The sequence below is a fragment of the Gopherus flavomarginatus genome, chromosome 2, assembly GCF_025201925.1.
Source record: "Gopherus flavomarginatus isolate rGopFla2 chromosome 2, rGopFla2.mat.asm, whole genome shotgun sequence".
Taxonomy (NCBI): Eukaryota; Metazoa; Chordata; order Testudines; family Testudinidae; genus Gopherus; species Gopherus flavomarginatus.
In genome coordinates this window covers 303,196,681-303,214,063 of record NC_066618.1, presented here as the reverse complement: position 1 = coordinate 303,214,063, position 17,383 = coordinate 303,196,681, and the positions used below count along the sequence as shown (strand labels likewise).

The 17,383-nt window shown below is 45.7% G+C and overlaps 1 protein-coding gene across 4 annotated transcripts in view; it reads left to right on the top strand.

The window, feature by feature from the left end:
- Positions 1-17,383, top strand: part of MAPK15 (mitogen-activated protein kinase 15) — an 87,918-nt gene that overhangs the window by 7,056 nt on the left and 63,479 nt on the right. For all 4 annotated transcript variants that reach the window (XM_050939355.1, XM_050939353.1, XM_050939354.1 and 1 more), the window contains exons 3-8: positions 601-630; positions 4,538-4,628; positions 5,278-5,408; positions 5,724-5,887; positions 8,693-8,832; positions 11,923-11,980. In XM_050939355.1, the coding sequence (XP_050795312.1) occupies positions 601-630; positions 4,538-4,628; positions 5,278-5,408; positions 5,724-5,887; positions 8,693-8,832; positions 11,923-11,980 (614 nt within the window). The remainder of the gene's footprint in view (positions 1-600; positions 631-4,537; positions 4,629-5,277; positions 5,409-5,723; positions 5,888-8,692; positions 8,833-11,922; positions 11,981-17,383) is intronic.

The following is a 17,383-nucleotide window of genomic DNA, read 5'->3' as shown; positions in this document are numbered from 1 at the left end:
CATGATGGATAGATCTGTGTGAAACAACATGATCAAAGGAGGAGACAGCACCCTAATGAGCCAAGGGGCTGTACTTCCCTACGTCAGTAGAGATGAGTAATCTGTCCTGTAACAGTATAAAAGTAGGTCCTGGCGTACACATCTTTGTCCATCCTCGGGGACAGCAGGGTATCTTGCCACTGACTGAGCTGTGTCCATTGCCAGGGGGCACATGTTCGTAGTATGTCCGGTAGAGTCTATAGGATACTATTACTGTGCTTCGTTTGACAATAAACCTGGCTCGGGTTCCTTTGTACCTTACTAGAGTCTGTGGTCTTTAGGGGTTCTCTCACGGTTTGCTCTGTCAGCTATCTGCGCAGAGCTGGGGCAGCGCACAGAGGGAACACACACGAAGCCAACTGTTATCATCATCGAACAAGAGCAGAGCACCACACCGGTATCAACTGACAACACAAGCAATTAGATTTTTTCCTAGTCTGACCCCCACACATGACACTCCACTCCTTAATAAATGGAGTTTAACCATCACACTGAGCAGTCACTTTCTCTTTCATCTATGATCTTAATACTATGACAGTAAATATTTTTGTTTATTTCTAGAGAACATTCCGGGAAATTATGTTCCTGCAGGTAAGTAACACGTCTTCTCCACTCTGATGTATCCTTTAGCTCTCCTTTGTATCTCTTCCAGCCCGCATCCGCTTCTTTCCTTCTCATCCTTTGGTTATAGTGCAATGGCTACTACTACCACCACCTCTTGTCATGTTTCAATCATTCTTTTCTGTGTTGTCTGTCTCAGCAGTAGCAAGCAGTCTTTCCATGACTAGTAAAAATAGAAAAATCTAGTGATGTTCCTCCCAGGGTGTTTGTCTGACTTTTTTTTGTCTGTGGCTTCATCACTCTTTTATCTTCTTAACTATGCTCCTGTCATTGTTTCTGATCTGTAATCAGTCTCACTCCACTGGCCTACTTGCTTCCCTTTTTGAAATGATATATCCTGCACATGGCCAATCCTTGGTTTTAGCTCTTGTGCATTTCATTAGATGCTCTGGTAGGAAGGTCATGCTGTCAAGTTTGGAAGTCCTTGTCTGGGGAAGGAGGGCATGTGGTGCTCAAGACAAGAGGCCCTGGTTTGGTAGGGAAGAAGGTGAAAGATGTCCCTTATCTCAACTGTGAGGGAGAAAGCTTGATCACTTGAAATAACCAACACTTAACAGAATCCTGTAAAATGTATTGTAAGGAGCAGTTCTATACATAAATTTGAAGGTCCGAAGGGAACATTGTGATCATCTGTTCTCACCTGTATTATACAGGTCACAGAACCTCCCCAAAATAATTCCTAGAACATATGTCTTTTAGTAAAACATTTCAACTTGATTTAAAAATGGTAAATTGTTCCAATGGTTAATTACCCTATCAAAAATTTATGCCGTGTTTCCAGTCTATTTGTCTACTTTCAACTTCCAGGCACTGTGTCATGTTATATCTTTTTCTGCCAGATTTAAGAGCCCACTATTAAATATTTTGTTCCCCCTCGAGGGGCTTACAGACTGTAATCAAGTCACTCCTTATCCTTCTCTTTGTTAGACTCAAAGAGCTCAGTCAATTTAGCTTACCCCAAAATAGGGCATATTTTCTAATCCTTTCATCATTGTGGCACACTAGCATAATAAATCATACAATTAAATTGTATTAAAATCAATTCCACAGGAACTCAGCCAGCCAGCCACCTAGCTACTGCCTTCATCGTTTATGAAGTATACCTTCTCTAGAGACACTGTCAAACAGAACTGATATTATTTGGCAGATGATTTTATCTTTGTATATGGCATTGCTGCTACTGATACTGCAATACTGTATCCAGTTCTGGTGTCCTCATTTGAAAAAGGATATGTAAAAATTTGAGAGAGAGCAGAGAAGAGCCAAAAAATTACTTACAGTGTGAGAGTTAGGAAGCTCAGTCTGTTTAGTTTATAAAAAGGCAACTTGATTACCTTCACTGGGAGAAAATACTAGGAATTTAGAGGTTCCTTAATCTAGCAGAAAGAGACATAACTTCCAGCCATTGGCTCTTGTTAAGCTAGACAAATGCAAATTAGAAATAAGGCACACACATTTAATAGTGAGAATGATTAACCATTGGAAGTAACTCCCAAGGGAAGTGGTATATTCTCCATCTCGTGAAGTCCAAATCAATTCTAGATACCTTTCTGAAAGATATACTTTAGTCAAATACAAGGGTTGGGACTCAATACAGGAGGAACTTGATGAGATTCTATGGCCTATGTTATACAGACGGTCAGACTAGATAGTGTAAGGATTCCTTCTGGTCTTAAAAATCTATGAATCTGTAAAACTAATTATAGATGTAAGTAGTGACCCCTATATTAAGAATGCTTATTTATTCCTTTGATAACCCCTTATTTGCAGTTGCTTATATCTTTGCTAAATTTAAACTATTTGGGTTGCAGTTTTCCATGCTAGGGCTTTGCCTCAGGTTGGATTTTTTAAAAAAAAATGTTCAATACAAATGATGCAGCTATTTTCTAGCATAAGCCACTTTCTCTGTCCAGTTTTTGGAAAGCTCAGGCATTTCACAATATTAGAATAGGAAATTGAAATTTGGCCAGGGGATAGTTGTTGGTTCAGAGGTGTGCTTTTTGCTATTCCTGAAAAAATATTTAGATCTTGCCATGTAATAAGTGTGGAGAAATTGCTGTTCACACATGTACAGTAGAACTTGTTGAATGTTTTATGCTTAATTTTCTGAACATTTCATCTGAACTGTGCTTGCTCCACTGCATCATTGAGCTTCTGACATCATTTTGAAGTGAGCATACAGAGCTGACTCTCTGGATGAGAAACAGACACAATGATGGTGCTAATGTTACAGAATTTGGAAGATGTATAATGAATGAGTCAGAGCAGTGGCCCCCAACCTTTTCCGTGGGGCAGGTGCCCGGATGACTAGCTGAGGACCGTCACCGCCGGACAAGCAGCTGCCAAAATGCTGCCGTGAAGCAGCGTCATCAAGAGGCGTCGCCGCCGAAATTCGGCAGCATTTTGGTGGTAGCGCTGCTTGTCGTTGCCGCTTCTCAGTGGCATTTTGGCAGCTGTTCTTCTGGTGGCCAGTAGGTGGGCGCACATGGATGCCCCGGTTGGTGCCATGGCGCCCACAGGCACCGCGTTGGGGACCCCTGCGTCAGAGGACTGTTGAAAGAGAAAGGATGGTCTTGTAGTTAAGGCAATTAGTTGACTGTGCCCCATGAAAACTGAATTCTGCCCTGGTTCTGCCTCAGACTTCCTATGTGATGGTGGGCAAGTCATTTAAACCAAAACGTTCACTACCACTGCTATTCTGGGTGGTCAGTTTGAAATGCCTATGGCCTAATTTTACAAGTGCAGCATACTTTTTTTTTTCAAATGCAGTTAAAGGAAATGGGTACTGCAGTTGCTCAGCACCTCTGAAAAAAATCAGGCCCAGTTGTCTTCAGTAAGGCATCCAGTCATTGAGGAACTCAAAACTAGTGGTTACGTCTGAAAATGTTGGCCTTAACCTCGGTATACCTCAGTTCAACATCAGTAAAACAGGAATAATAGTATGGCTCACTTCATAGGGATGTTGTGCAGATAAATTCACTGATGTTTCTGAGGCACTCCTACTATAATCACTGTAGAAAAAGAAATTAGTAATTCAGTCTTCATTGCAGAATTTGGGTTGTGAGCAGTAAATAAGGAATAGGGCCATATATTGAATAATCAAGACAAACGAGACTAATGCAAACCCTTAACAGTGACATCAGTAGTGTTATGGCAAATTAACTTCACAAATTCATGGCAAGTATGACAGTGAGCCATACTGATGTGTTTATACAATCGATAAGGCTTTCCATTAGAGTGTGAGTTTAATGAAGTTAGAGTATGAATTGCTTTTGAGTATCTTGTGGAACTGAAAGTCTTGTGGAGCATTGTACTGTATTATCAACAGTGTTGTAGACAGTATGAAGAGGGAAAGGATTGCACAAGTCATTCCATTTAACCTTAAATGCGTGGAAATAAGTTTTCGGTGGATGGAGTGTGTCCTGCTTCAACTTCAGCTGTCACTAAATATAGTTTTTGTGTGCTAATACTGATGATGGTAATGCTTAACATGTATATATGTTTCACCATTATTATCACACTTCTATAATCAGAATAGTTCTTTGCTTTAAGTACTAAGTGTGTGGATTAATGTGGATATTCAGGTTTTGCAGTTATTTTGTGTATAATGCTTTTTGGTACTAAAGTGTGGGGAGGAGTAACCTGAGAGCCAAGGAGGAGGGTGTGTAGCTTTAGTGGCAGCTTATACTACAGAGCAAACTAGGCTTATTATTTATTCTCTAAGAAAAGTCTGTATTTTAGTAGAGGCACAATGAAGGGAATAACCTCCTGGTCTTTATTTTGGAGTGCAATCTTATGTATAATAAGTTATTATCTCCCACCACTGGATTTGTAAGTGAAGTCACTTGACTGACAAGTGGGTCTTATTTCCCTGCAGGAATTTGGAGAACATCCAAATATCATCAAGCTGCTTAATGTCATCCGAGCTCAGAATGACAGGGATATTTACCTGGTTTTCGAATCTATGGGTGAGACCCATCACTGCTTCAGCTATTTACATTCTTTTTCTCTAAGGAGTGAATTTCATTCACTGCCTTGAAAGTAGCAGAATGGAAAGACTCATGTAATGAGATAAATGTGAATGTTGGTGTAGGTAGATGGAAGAGTGAACCAGTGCATGTGATGAAGTTAGTGGGGAAGCAATTGCATAGGAATTGATTTGGAAGTGGGGCAATGGAAGACAGATTGGGAGGGATGAAGTAATATAGAAAAGAAGTGAATGGGTGTCTAGGTGCAATTTTGGGGGTAATGAGGAGATAGTGGGACAGTAAAACAATTTAAGAAGAGAAATGAATGAGTGACTATAGATCAAAGGAGGAAATGTTGAATGGGTGGATGTAATGTAGGATGTGAATGGAACAACAATAAGTTCCATTTGTAACTTTTCAGTTACTGTCTAGTCTTTGCTTTCCCTGCGCTAAATGAAGTTCAGGAAATAGGGCTGCAGTAGTTCAGGAAATAGGGCTATAGCAGATACACCTCTTTCAACTGCTGTCTTGCTGAGCTTCTGTTTAAAAAATGAGCTAGAGAGCTTAGAGTTTGGAGAATAGACTTGATGTCCTAGCTTTGGGTTTCTTTCACTCCCAAACGGTAATTCTCTAATGTTCTATGTTACAGAGACAGATTTACATGCTGTGATCAAGAAGGGGAATTTGCTGAAAGACATCCACAAGTGTTACATCCTCTACCAACTCCTGAAGGCCACCAAATTTATCCACTCAGGGAATGTCATTCACCGGGACCAGAAGGTACATTTGCACTCACTAGTCCTTACCTAAATGGAAAGATTTGTCCTCCATTCAAGACTGGAGTGAAATGATATGTGAGGGAGGGGGAGGGTGAAGGGAGTGAAGAGAGAAGATTCTACAGTCATTATCACATGACCTCTAGTAGGTCATGTATACCTTGTGTGTCATGTAGGTTATATATACCTTTTTGCTCCTAAAAGCACTTGGTCCCTGGCAGGGGGAAGTGAAGCCTGATATGGGTTTTTTATTTCCTTCCTCTCTGCCCTATACAGAGAAGAGACACATTTTTATAAATATGTTTGTGTTCAACTACAGCCCTCAAATATCCTGCTGGATGCAGACTGCTTTGTTAAGCTCTGTGATTTTGGACTGGCTCGCTCCCTGTGTCAGATCCATGAGGACCAAGGCAGCCCTGCACTGACAGAGTATGTGGCAACACGCTGGTACCGAGCCCCTGAGATCTTGCTTTCCTCTCATAGGTAATTGTTTCCCAGTCTTTCAATCTGCCCAATGTCTCTGAGATGGGCTACTTTGAGATGGTTTGGGAACCCAATTTTGGTTTTATTATACACCCTTGAAACACTGTCAAGGAAACTTAACAGTTGAGGTAAAAATCTTATAGTCCACACTTACCGCAAACACCAACACATGCAATCCTCTGTCTCCAGTTCTCTTCACACATACTGTACAACCATACACACTGAAATCCTCTCTCTACACTGGTCTCTTGCACAACAGACAGCCCTGCATTCACCTGCTACTCAGCCCCCACCATTCGCTTGACTTTCCTCACATATACCAAATTATCTTTTTCTCTTCCTACTTTTATAAAATTTGGGAAAATGCCTCAGCCCTGCTTTTCAAGTCTGGCCTTAAGTGTTCCTCAATGGCAAGCTTTTTTCCTTATCTCCTGGTTACTCCATTTGAAAAACTGCTTCCCCAGTCCCTATGGAGGGGCTCTGGGTGGGCTTTGCTCTGTCAATTTTCTTGGTCAAGGAGAAGCTTTTGTACTGTCTGCCATCAGGAAAGGAAGGGGAGGGGATGCTGCTGTTCAGCACCGCAGCACCACCTCTACCAGCAGCATGCAGTAGACATACGGTGACATTGAAAAAAGGCGAGAAATGATTTGTTTTCCTTTTCTTTCATGGGGGGGGGCGGGAGGGGGGTAAATTGACAACATATACCCTGAACCACCCGGGACAATGCTTTTGACTCTTCAGGCATTGGGAGCTCAGCCAAGAATGCAAATACTTTTCGGAGACTGCGGGGACTGTGGATAGCTGGAGTCCTCAGTCCCCAGTCCTTCCCTCCATGAGCATCCATTTGATTCTTTGGCTTTCCATTACGCTTGTCACGCAGCACTGTGAGTCCCTGCTGTGGCCTCTGTCTGGAGATTTTTTTCAAATGCTTTGGCATTTCGACTTCTTGAACGGAGCTCTGATAGAACAAATTTGTCTCCCCATAAAGCGGTCAGATCCAGTATCTCCCATACAGTCCATGTTGATCAGCGCTCCACGCTGGGCAAACAGGAAATGAAACTGAAAAGTTCGCGGGGCTTTACCTGTCTACCTGGCCAGTGCATCCGACTCCAGATTGCTGTCCAGAGCGGTCACAATGGTGCACTCTGGGATAGCTCCCGGAGGCCAATACTGTCGAATTGCGGCCACACTAACCCTAATCCGAAATGGCAATACCGATTTGAGCGCTACTCCCCTCGTCAGGGAGTACAAATATCGATATTAAGAGCCCTTTATATTGAAATAAAGGGCTTCGTTGTGTGGATGGATGCAGGGTTAATTCGGTTTAATGCTGCTAAATTCGGTATAAACGTGTGATGTAGACCAGGCCTTTGTTTGCTAGATTCAGTAGTCCATTATCAAATATTTGTTCCCCATGTAGGTATTTACAGACTGTGATCAACTCACACCTTAGACGTCTCTTAGTTAAACTAAATAGATTGAACTCCTTGAGTCTATTGCTGTAAGGCATGTTTTCCAACCCTTTAATCAATATTGTGGCTCTCCTCTGAACCTCTCCAAATTATCATCATCCTTCTTTAATTTTGGACACCAGAACTGGACCCAGTATTCCAGCAGTGGTTGTACCAGTGCCAAATACATAGGAGAAATAACCCTGCTATTCCTACTCAAGAGTCCCCTGTTCACATTGGGGGCTTATGTTCAGTTGATTATCCACTGTGACACCCAAGCCCCTTTCAAAGTCTGCTTCCCATGATAGAGTTCCTAATCTTGTACATTCTTGTTCCTAGATGTACACATTTACACTTGGCCATATTAAAATGCAAATAGGTTGCTTGCGCTCTGCTTACAAAGCGATCTAGATCATTTGATGTCAGTGATCTATGTATGTAATTTAAAATTGCACTAGACTTACCACCAACCCATGTAAGTCCCCAAAATTTGATATGCTGTCATACATAATAACACTTCTGCTTAGGTCTTGCAAGCCATCTTTTAATCTGTGTGGAGGCATGATATCCCTGCCAATTTGAATTAGTCATTGCAGTTAAATTTCATGAGACATAGTTTTAGATTTTAATACAGTATTTGATACTATCACATCTACTGCATTCCGTTTATCCACTATTTTTTTTAATTATAGCAACAACCTAAAAAGGCTATTGTATTTATCTAGAAAGATTTGTTTAGCCGCTTTTCAAGTGGTTCTTTCTTTTAATATTTGGTTTATTTTTTATTAAGAATAGAAGTTAAATGTCAGCCTTGCTCTTCTGTTGTCTTCACTATGCAAGTTAGTAGTTTAAATAATTAAACATAGATATTGAGTTAAGGAGTATGAATGTTGACAAAGTCTCTTTTATATCATTCTCCCCATTCACTCTGCTTAAGTAATTTTAACTGATTTCTGGATATTTAAGATCCCAAGAGGTTTTGTCATTGACCACACCATGTCAGTTCCCAGAAATCAGTTTGTCTTGGTTTTTTTTTTCCTTTAGTCATATGAGTACCCCAGATTGTTATCTAATTATTATCTTCACCTTTAATTGTGTAATGAACGTCCTCTGACTGCTTATTTCAAATAGGCCTTCACGAGAAATCTCTCGGTTGATTGCTACCTCCATATTTTCTTTGGCTTCCCTTACAGCAACAATCCATCAGCACAGCATCTTCTGTGGGGCAGTTAGACACATTTGACCATCCTGCAAGGAAAACAGAAATAGAAGGGGGTCTCGGGGTTACAGAAGCATATTGTCAGTGTTACAAAAGCATATTGGCGTGTCCTGATAAGTCTCTTCTTTCTTGCAGCTACACAAAGGGTGTGGACATGTGGAGTATTGGCTGTATTCTGGGGGAGATGCTGCTTGGAAAACCTCTTTTTCCTGGAACATCCACAGTGAATCAGATAGAGCAGATCTTGAGTGTCATTCCTGCCCCATCCCAGGAAGGTGAGACTTTTCCATGAAGGGAAGTATTAGCAGCCCAGTTGCAAAAGAGAATGGCTCGTAATTGGCATTCTTGCTCTCTCCCAGGAACTTAGAAGACTGAGCAGTGGAATGTTGGGGACAGTGTGGAAAATAAAACCTTAGGTGATGTGATACAGCAGGGCCAGGGAGCAGTGGGAGAGGGGAGATTTATGTAAGCCTTAGGCTAATTAAAGCATAGTTCCCTGTAAACTAGGGAAGGTTACTAAAGGTTAGTTGGAGCACCTGTAATAAATTAAGGCCCTGTCAGGAACCTAATTAAAAAAAACAAAACCCTGCTTCCAGGCAGACAGGGTGGTGTGAGGAAGGAGAGAGGACTGGAGTTTGGAGGTGTGTTCCTGAGAATTGAAAGACCAGAGAACTGGAGGAAGGGAGACCCTGCCCCAGCAGGGCAGGGAGACTCCATTCCCCAGCATCAAGGACCAAGGGTAACCCTACCCAAGGGGAAAGAAGGTAAGAAACCCGCAGGGGTTGAGAGAGTCTGGGGCTCAGAGTGAGGAGCAAACCCAGACCCTTCCCAACTTCCCTTCTCTACCACCTTCCCAGGCCAGTAGTGAAGCCCTCGGAGCCCCAAGAGCAGGGACAAGGGGTAGCATCCTAGGCGCTCCCTCCTCCCCACTGCTTAGAAAAGCACGGGACCCACCATACCAACTGGCCATTTTGCCACAGTGATCAAATAAGAGATAACATGCTGCTTCTAGCATGCATGGAGGTAGTTGATGACAGAGTTACATATATTAAGGTTGTTAATGTAATAAGTCAGTCAGGCTTCCTGGCCTGGTCACCTGAACACAGAACTGGGAGCCTGAAATTCATAGGTCCTTTTTTTTTTTTTGAGGCCAGAATGGATTATGATGATCATGTAGGCCAGTGGTTCTCAGTCTATTACCATTGTGGGCTGTATATGCAGCTCTCTGTGTTCTGTGGGCCGCAGGTATATTCTCTCTTTCTATAGACACACACGTACGTACGTATGGCCCTGAGGATCATAGAATATCAGGGTTGGAAGGGACCTCAGGAGGTCATCTAGTCCAACCCCCTGCTCATAGCAGGACCAAACCCAATTAAATCATCCCAGCCAGGGTTTTGTCAAGCCTACCTTAAAAACAACTAAGGAAGGATATTCCACCACCTCCCTAGGGAACCCATTCCAGTGCTGCTTCACCCTGCTAGTGAAATAGTGTTTCCTAATATCCAACCTAGACCTTCCCCACTGCAACTTGAGACCATTACTCCTTGTTCTGTCATCAGGTACCACTGAGAACAGTCTAGATCCATCCTCTTTGGAACCCCCTTTCAGCTAGTTGAAAGCAGCTATCAAATCCCCCCTCACTCTTCTCTTCTGCAGACTAAACAATCCCAGTTCCCTCAGCCTCTCAAGGGGGAGAGAGAGCTCAGTGATTTGAGCATTGGCCTGCTAAACCCAGGGTTGTGAGTTCAGTCCTTGAGGGGGCCATTTAGGGATCTGGGGCAAAACTCTTTCAGGGATAATACTTGGTTCTGCTAGTAAAGGCAGCAGTCTGGACTTGATGACCTTTCAAGGTCCCCTGATCGCCATGAGTTTTCGAAGATAATGAAATGAAAATAATGCATAATTTGCAATAATGCAGTCACATCAGCCAACTGCTTTAGCACCCTTGGATGCAGTACATCTGTCCCCATGGCTCGTCTAGCTTTTCTAAATAGTCCTGAACCACTTCTTTCTCCACAGAGGGCTGGTCACCTCCTCCCCATACTGGCTGCCCAGTGCAGTAGTCTGGGAGCTGATCTTGTTCATGAAAACAGAGGCAAAAAAAGCATTGAGTACATTAGCTTTTTCCACATCCTCTGTCACTAGGTTGCCTCCCCCATTCAGTAAGGGGCCCACACTTTCCTTGACCACCACCTTGTCACATGGATGTCACATGGGCCACAGCTGCATGCTGATTGCGCCGCAAGTGGGCTGTAGGTGAGAACCACTGATCTAGGCTAACTGTTTTGCATAATATAGGCTATAGAAGTAGCAAAGAGTGCTGTGGCACCTTATAGACTAACAAACGTATTGGAGCATGAGCTTTCATGGGTGAATACCCACTTCGTTGGATGCGTCCGACGAAGTGGGCTCATGCTCCGATACGTTTGTTAGTCTATAAGGTGCCACAGAACTCTTTTTGCCATTTTTACAGCTCCAGACTAACATGGCTACCCCTCTGATACTTGACAGGCTATAGAATTTCACCCAAAAATTCTTGCATCAAGCCCATACATTGTGGTTGAGCTAGGGCATGGTTTTCTAGAGAGAGTCAGTCTTGATTTTAAAGATTTCCAAGTGATAAAGACTTGACTACATCTTTTGGCAAATTTTTCCAGTGGTTAATTACACTCACTGGGGCTTGTCTATATGAACAGTTAGTAAATTTACAGCACAATAGTGTGCCATGCATTAACAGGCTGTGTGGATGCTGCTGCAACACATTAAGTTCCAGGGTGCACTTTGATCTACTCCCATTTCAAAGTGAAATAAAAGTGGACTATGGAACTTTTAGTGCACAGCAGTTGGGTCCATACAACAAGTTAGCATACTAGCCTGCTGGGCACTATAGACTTACACCCCAGCTTGCCATGTAATAACTGGTCATATAGACAAGCCCACTGTTAAAAATCAGAATCTTATTTCTAGTCTGAATTAATCTGTCTTCAGTTTGCAATCTTATTGTGTTTTTAATCTAGCAGACAAACAGTTCTCTACTATCAGAAGTATTCTCCTCCATGCAGAAATTCCAGGATTATAAACCCTGCTCTTTCACTTACTATCTCTAGAGCAACTGCTATGAATCTTTTTTTTTTTTCTTCAATTTGCAATCTGTTAAATGGGACTCTTACTTATAATACCTCATAAGGTGCTGTGAGGCTACATTCATTAATGTACGTAAAGCAATTGAGATTGGTAAAATATTATTGAATCTTCTCTACCAAAATTAACTCCTTAGGTTCGAATTCAAGATTTCAAGTCACAAACTGCATGGCTCTGGGAATCCTGCCCAGGATGTTCACTAAATCTGTTTTCTGTTGCAGATATTTTAGCTATCCATTCAGACTACAGAGCCTCTGTTATTAACCGCATAAGCTCCAGGTAAGCCTTTTCCATTGTGTTACTAGCAGAAACAAACAGACATTGATATAATGTGGGAAAAAGCTCAGCAACCAGGGGCCAGCAATCATTCACACTCCTGTAGTTACTGTCCTTTGTTCCAGTTACTTCCAGGCATCTCTTGGGGGTGGAAAGGCCATTTCTTGACCAGCTGAAGACAAAATGGAGAGGCTTCCAGGGCCTTTTATATTGTCTCGCTTGTGGGCAGAAACCCCTTTTTTCTTCTGTGCAAAGTCACAGCAACAAGATGGAGTCTGTAGCCACCTGGGCAAGTTACATGTCCATGAATAATTCAGCTTTTTGCAGGCTGATGCCATTGTTTATATGTTAAGTTTGAATGTTCCCAGGAAAGCTCAGATGTTGATTGGCATCTCCCAAAGTCCATTGTCAGTTAAGTGTTTCTTGATAGGACTATTCTCAGTAATTGCCTATTCTCAAGAAGCTGACCAAATGCTTCACTAAGGCCATGGCTACACTTACAGTTTTGCAGCGCTGGTAGTTACAGCTGTGTTCGTACAGCTGTGTAGGGCCAGCGCTGCAGTGTGGCCACACTGACAGCTACCAGCGCTGCAGTGTGGCCACATTTGCAGCACTTGCAGCGCTGTTGGGAGTGGTGCATTGTGGTCAGCTATCCCACAGAGCACCTCGTCCCATTTTGGTGCTGTGGCTTGTGGGAAGGGGAAAGAAGTGTGCAGGTCTTTCCGCTTCCTGTTCCAACGCCCCGTGGTGCTTTGCTACACATTCCAAGCAGTTTGGCGGCATTGTGAGTCTGCAGCACGATTTCTGAGATTTCTGTTACAAATGGAGCCTGAGCTGCTGAGGACCTTGCTGATGAATGTTGCCAGCACATCACGCATGGCAGTGGAGCTATTCCTTCAGCTGCAAAGTGACAGTGAGGAGTCAGACGATGATATTGAAACGCCTGACGCTCAAGACACTCAATTGCTTGTGGAAGTAACAGACATGCTTAGCACCGTGGAACGGCGCCTTTGGGCTCGGGAAACCAGCAGTCAGTGGTGGGATCACATCGTCCTGCAAGCCTGGGATGACAAGCAGTGGCTGCAGAACTTTCGGATGAGAAAAGCCACTTTCATGGGACTGTGTGCTGAGCTCGCCCCTACCCTGCGGCACAGGACACGAGATTGAGAGCTGCCCTGCCAGTGGAGAAGTGGGTGGCTATTGCAATCTGGAAGCTGGCAACTCCAGACAGCTACCGATCGTTGGCGAACCAGTTTGGAGTGGGAAAGTCCACCGTTGGAATGGTGCTGATGCAAGTTTGCACGGCCATTAATCGCACCCTGCTAAGAAGAACTGTGACTCTGGGGAATGTGCAGGACATTGTGGATGACTTTGCACAAATGGGTTTCCCTAACTGTGGAGGGGCAATAGATGGGACGCATATTCCTATTCTGTCCCCACCCCACCTGGCATCAGAGTACGTTAATCGCAAGGGGTATTTCTCCGTGGTTCTGCAAGCGCTTGTGGATCACTGTAGGCGTTTCACTGACATTTACTCAGGGTGGCCTGGAAAGGTGCATGATGCACGCATCTTTCGGAACAGTGCCCTGTTCAGGAAGCTGAGGGCCGGGACTTTTTTCCCAGACCGCAAGATCACAGTAGGGGACGTCGAAATGCCCACTGTGATCCTTGGAGACCCTGCTTACCCCTTAATGCCTTGGCTCATGAAACCGTATACAGGGAAGCTTGACAGGAGCAAGGACCGGTTCAACTACAGGCTGAGCCGGTGCAGAATGACTGTGGAGTGTGCTTTTGGCCGTTTGAAAGGCCGCTGGAGGTGTCTTTATGGGAAGCTAGATTTGGGGGAAAGCAGCATCTCCGCTATTATATCCGCGTGCTATACCCTCCATAATATTTGTGAAGGGAAGGGTGAAAGATTCAGTGAGGAATGGACCTCCGAGGTTCGACGCCTAGAGGATGAATTTGCACAGCCAGAGAGCAGGGCTACTAGAGAGGCCCAGGAAAGGGCTTCAAGGATTAGGGATGCCTTAAGGGAGCAATTTGATGCTGAGAGCCAACAGTAACGTTTGGTGCCTTTGCTGTGCTCCTTTCTACCTTGGGGTACAATATTTACCACTTCCTGCAATAATAAAACATATTGTAAAAGCCATAAAATCCTTTATTCAAAGTACAGTACATAAAAGGCCAGGGGGGTTAGGGTGGTGGACTGTACATTCAGAGGTTTGAATATGTCCTGTTTGGATTACTGTTCAATGTCTGCTGCACTTCAGGATTACTATGCTGCAGAGTAATGGGGGTGGAGTGCACAGGGTAAGAATTGTAGTTATCAGGGCTGGTAGGTGATCGTACAGGTGTTGGGGGCAGCTGGGGGTAATAAGAAACTGGCTGCTGGAGAAAGGTGTTTTATGCAAATACTGGGGAACAAGAAAGAGAGCTTTGGGAGGGGTGTGGGTTACCACGGTACAGATCTGCCTGCATGGCTGCGAGAGACTCGAAAGAGTCAGTTTGGTGAGCCAGGAGGCTTATCATGTGCTTTGAGGTTTTTTTGGTAGCCAATTCCTTTCTCCTGCTTTCTGTTTGCCTCCACTCATACATTTTCTCTCTCCATTCCTGCGTCTTCCTACTGTCTCTGTTGTAGTGATTCATAACTGCTTTGATCAACTCCTCTTTTGATTTTCGTGGATTTTTTTCTCAAGTTCTGCAAGCGACGTGAGGCCGGTGATCCGGCTGCATTAGTCAAGGTCACTAAAAAAAACATAGATAGAAACATGTAATACACCGAGGCTACATTGTTTATTATCACACAGTGAAGGAGTTTGTAGACTTTTTGTAGCATAATTTCCCACATACCTGACATAACACAGAGAGGCCAGGGAAGCGAAGGCATGGCGAGCAATGAGGTGTTTCTGCCCCGACTTCACCTGGGAGGGGGAACTGAGTGATGGCTCACTGGGGTTTATCTGCACTGGGTACATGAGGTAGCTGGTGGCCTGCACAGGGGACAGTAGGGAACATGAAGGTGGCGAGCTGCTGGCGGGGGCGGTCCGCGGAACTGCCGGCCTGCTGGTGAGGGGGGGATGCACCACGGGGTTGGCTGCCTGCTGGAAAGGGGGGGGAGACCGGAGCGCACCGCGGGGCTGGCTGCCTGCTGGAAGGGGTGGGGGGAGACCGGAGCGCACCGCGGGGCTGGCTGCCTGCTGGAAGGGGTGGGGGGAGACCGGAGCGCACCGCGGGGCTGGCTGCCTGCTGGAAAGGGGTGGGGGGAGACCGGAGCGCACCGCGGGGCTGGCTGCCTGCTGGAAAGGGGGGTGGGGAGACCGGAGCGCACCGCGGGGCTGGCTGCCTGCTGGAAAGGGAGGGGGGGAAGACCGGAGCATACCGCGGGGCTGGCTGCCTGCTGGAAGGGTGTGGGGAGACCGGAGCGCACCGTGGGGCTGGCTGCCTGCTGGAAAGGGGCCGGGGGAGGGAGAGTGGAGCGCACCGTGGGGCTGGCTGCCTGCTGGAAAGGGGTGGGGAGACCGGAGCGCACCGCGGGGCTGGCTGCCTGCTGGAAAGTTGGGGGGGAGACTGGAGCGCACCGCGGGGCTGGCTGCCTGCTGGAAAGTGCGGGGGGAGACTGGAGCGCACCGCGGGGCTGGCTGCCTGCTGGAAAGGGGGTGGGGGGAGACCGGAGCGCACCGTGGGGCTGGCTGCCTGCTGGAAGGGGGTGGGGAGACGGGAACGCACCGCGGGGCTGGGAGGGGACCGCGAACCTGGCGCCCTGCACTCAAGTATCCTTAAATTCTCAACAGGGTTTCCTACTGCCAGATATATCACTGCTGCGTGTTACCTGGGAAGAGAGGGAGGGTCTTCTACAGTAATGTGGATTCCGCCCTGGCCCCTATGCAGCTTGCCTGTGTGCAGCCATGGTCCCCCCACCCCTCGCTGCACAGTGGATCGGACGAGTTAGCCTGACCGGAATAAGGACCACGGTGGCTCTCCCTATAAACTTGCGAAAGCACATTGCCCACGCTCTGGCTGCAACTTCTCAAGAGATTACCGAGGCAGATTACAGAGACATGATAGAGCAAATCAATGGGCTATTCCACATTTAGGCATGCATGCAGGCAGCCATAACCCAAACCGTCCTCTCCCAAAACATAAAAATCTGCTTATCCCGAGCACGCTCCTCAGCTTCTTCCTCACCAGCAACTTTCAGCTGCTGCGACTGGCTAGCCTCCTCCTGGCTTGAGAAGAGCTCCTGGCTGCATGCCTCCTGGGACTCCGGGGTGTCTCCCTCCACCACAGTAGCCTGACTCTCGGCTTCCTCTACACCCTCCCCCACTTCTCCCTGCTCTGAACTCTCCATCGTGCTCCTAGGATTGGCAGTGGGGTCACACCCAAGTATGGCATCCAGCTCCTTGTAAAAACGGCAGGTTGTGGGGGCAGCTCCTGAGCGGCGATTTCCCTCACGGGCTTTGCAGTAAGCACTGCGCAGCTCCTTAATTTTTACCCTGCACTGCAACGCGTCCCGTTCATGGCCCCTTCTCAGCAAGGACTGTGAAATCTGCCCAAAGGTATCGTAATTTCTCCGGCTGGAGCGCAGCTGTGCTTGCACAGCTTCCTCATCCCAAACACTGATGAGATCCTGCAGCTCGGAACTGTTCCATGCTGGGGCTCGTCTGGGGCGTGGAGGCATGGTCACTGATTGATTGATTGATTGCACTCCACACCTGGCTGAGCAAACAGGAAGGGGATTTTTAAAATTCCCAGAGCATTTAAAGGTGGGGTCAGCTGAGGCCAGGGCAGTGGAGTGTGCATGATTACCAGAGAGGCTTATAAGGTATGCTGGGATACTCCTTATACCCCGGAGGTCAATAAAAGCGCTGGTGGGCGTCCACACTTGCTGACCAGCGCTGGTGATCCAGCGCTGGAATCCCTACACCCGAGGCTCGACCGGGTGTACAGCCAGCGCTGCAACCAGGGAGTTGCAGCGCTGGCCGTGCTTTGCAAATGTGGCCACATCCTAAGTTGCAGCGCTGTAACCCCCTCACCAGCGCTGCAACTCTCTAGTGTAGCCATGGCCTGAGGCTGCTTAGAATCAAATGCATTGAGATACAAGTACATAACCAATATTCAAAACTTCAAAGGCAAAAATGATACACACATACAGCATAATCATAACCAGCAAACTACAACCTGTACAAGACCTGGGGCAACCATAGGACCCTGGTTGCAACAATGATCTATGCAGTCACAGTTCGTCAATAACATTGCAGTATAGTCTTTTATAGCAGAAGATCCCTGCATGAAAGTCTCAGATCATATCAAAGATGATATTAAGTCTCTCTCTTTGGGGGAAGAGAGAGAGTTAAGATGGTCTTTGATAGTTGTTGTTGAAGTCCAATCATCTTTTCTTTAAGACAA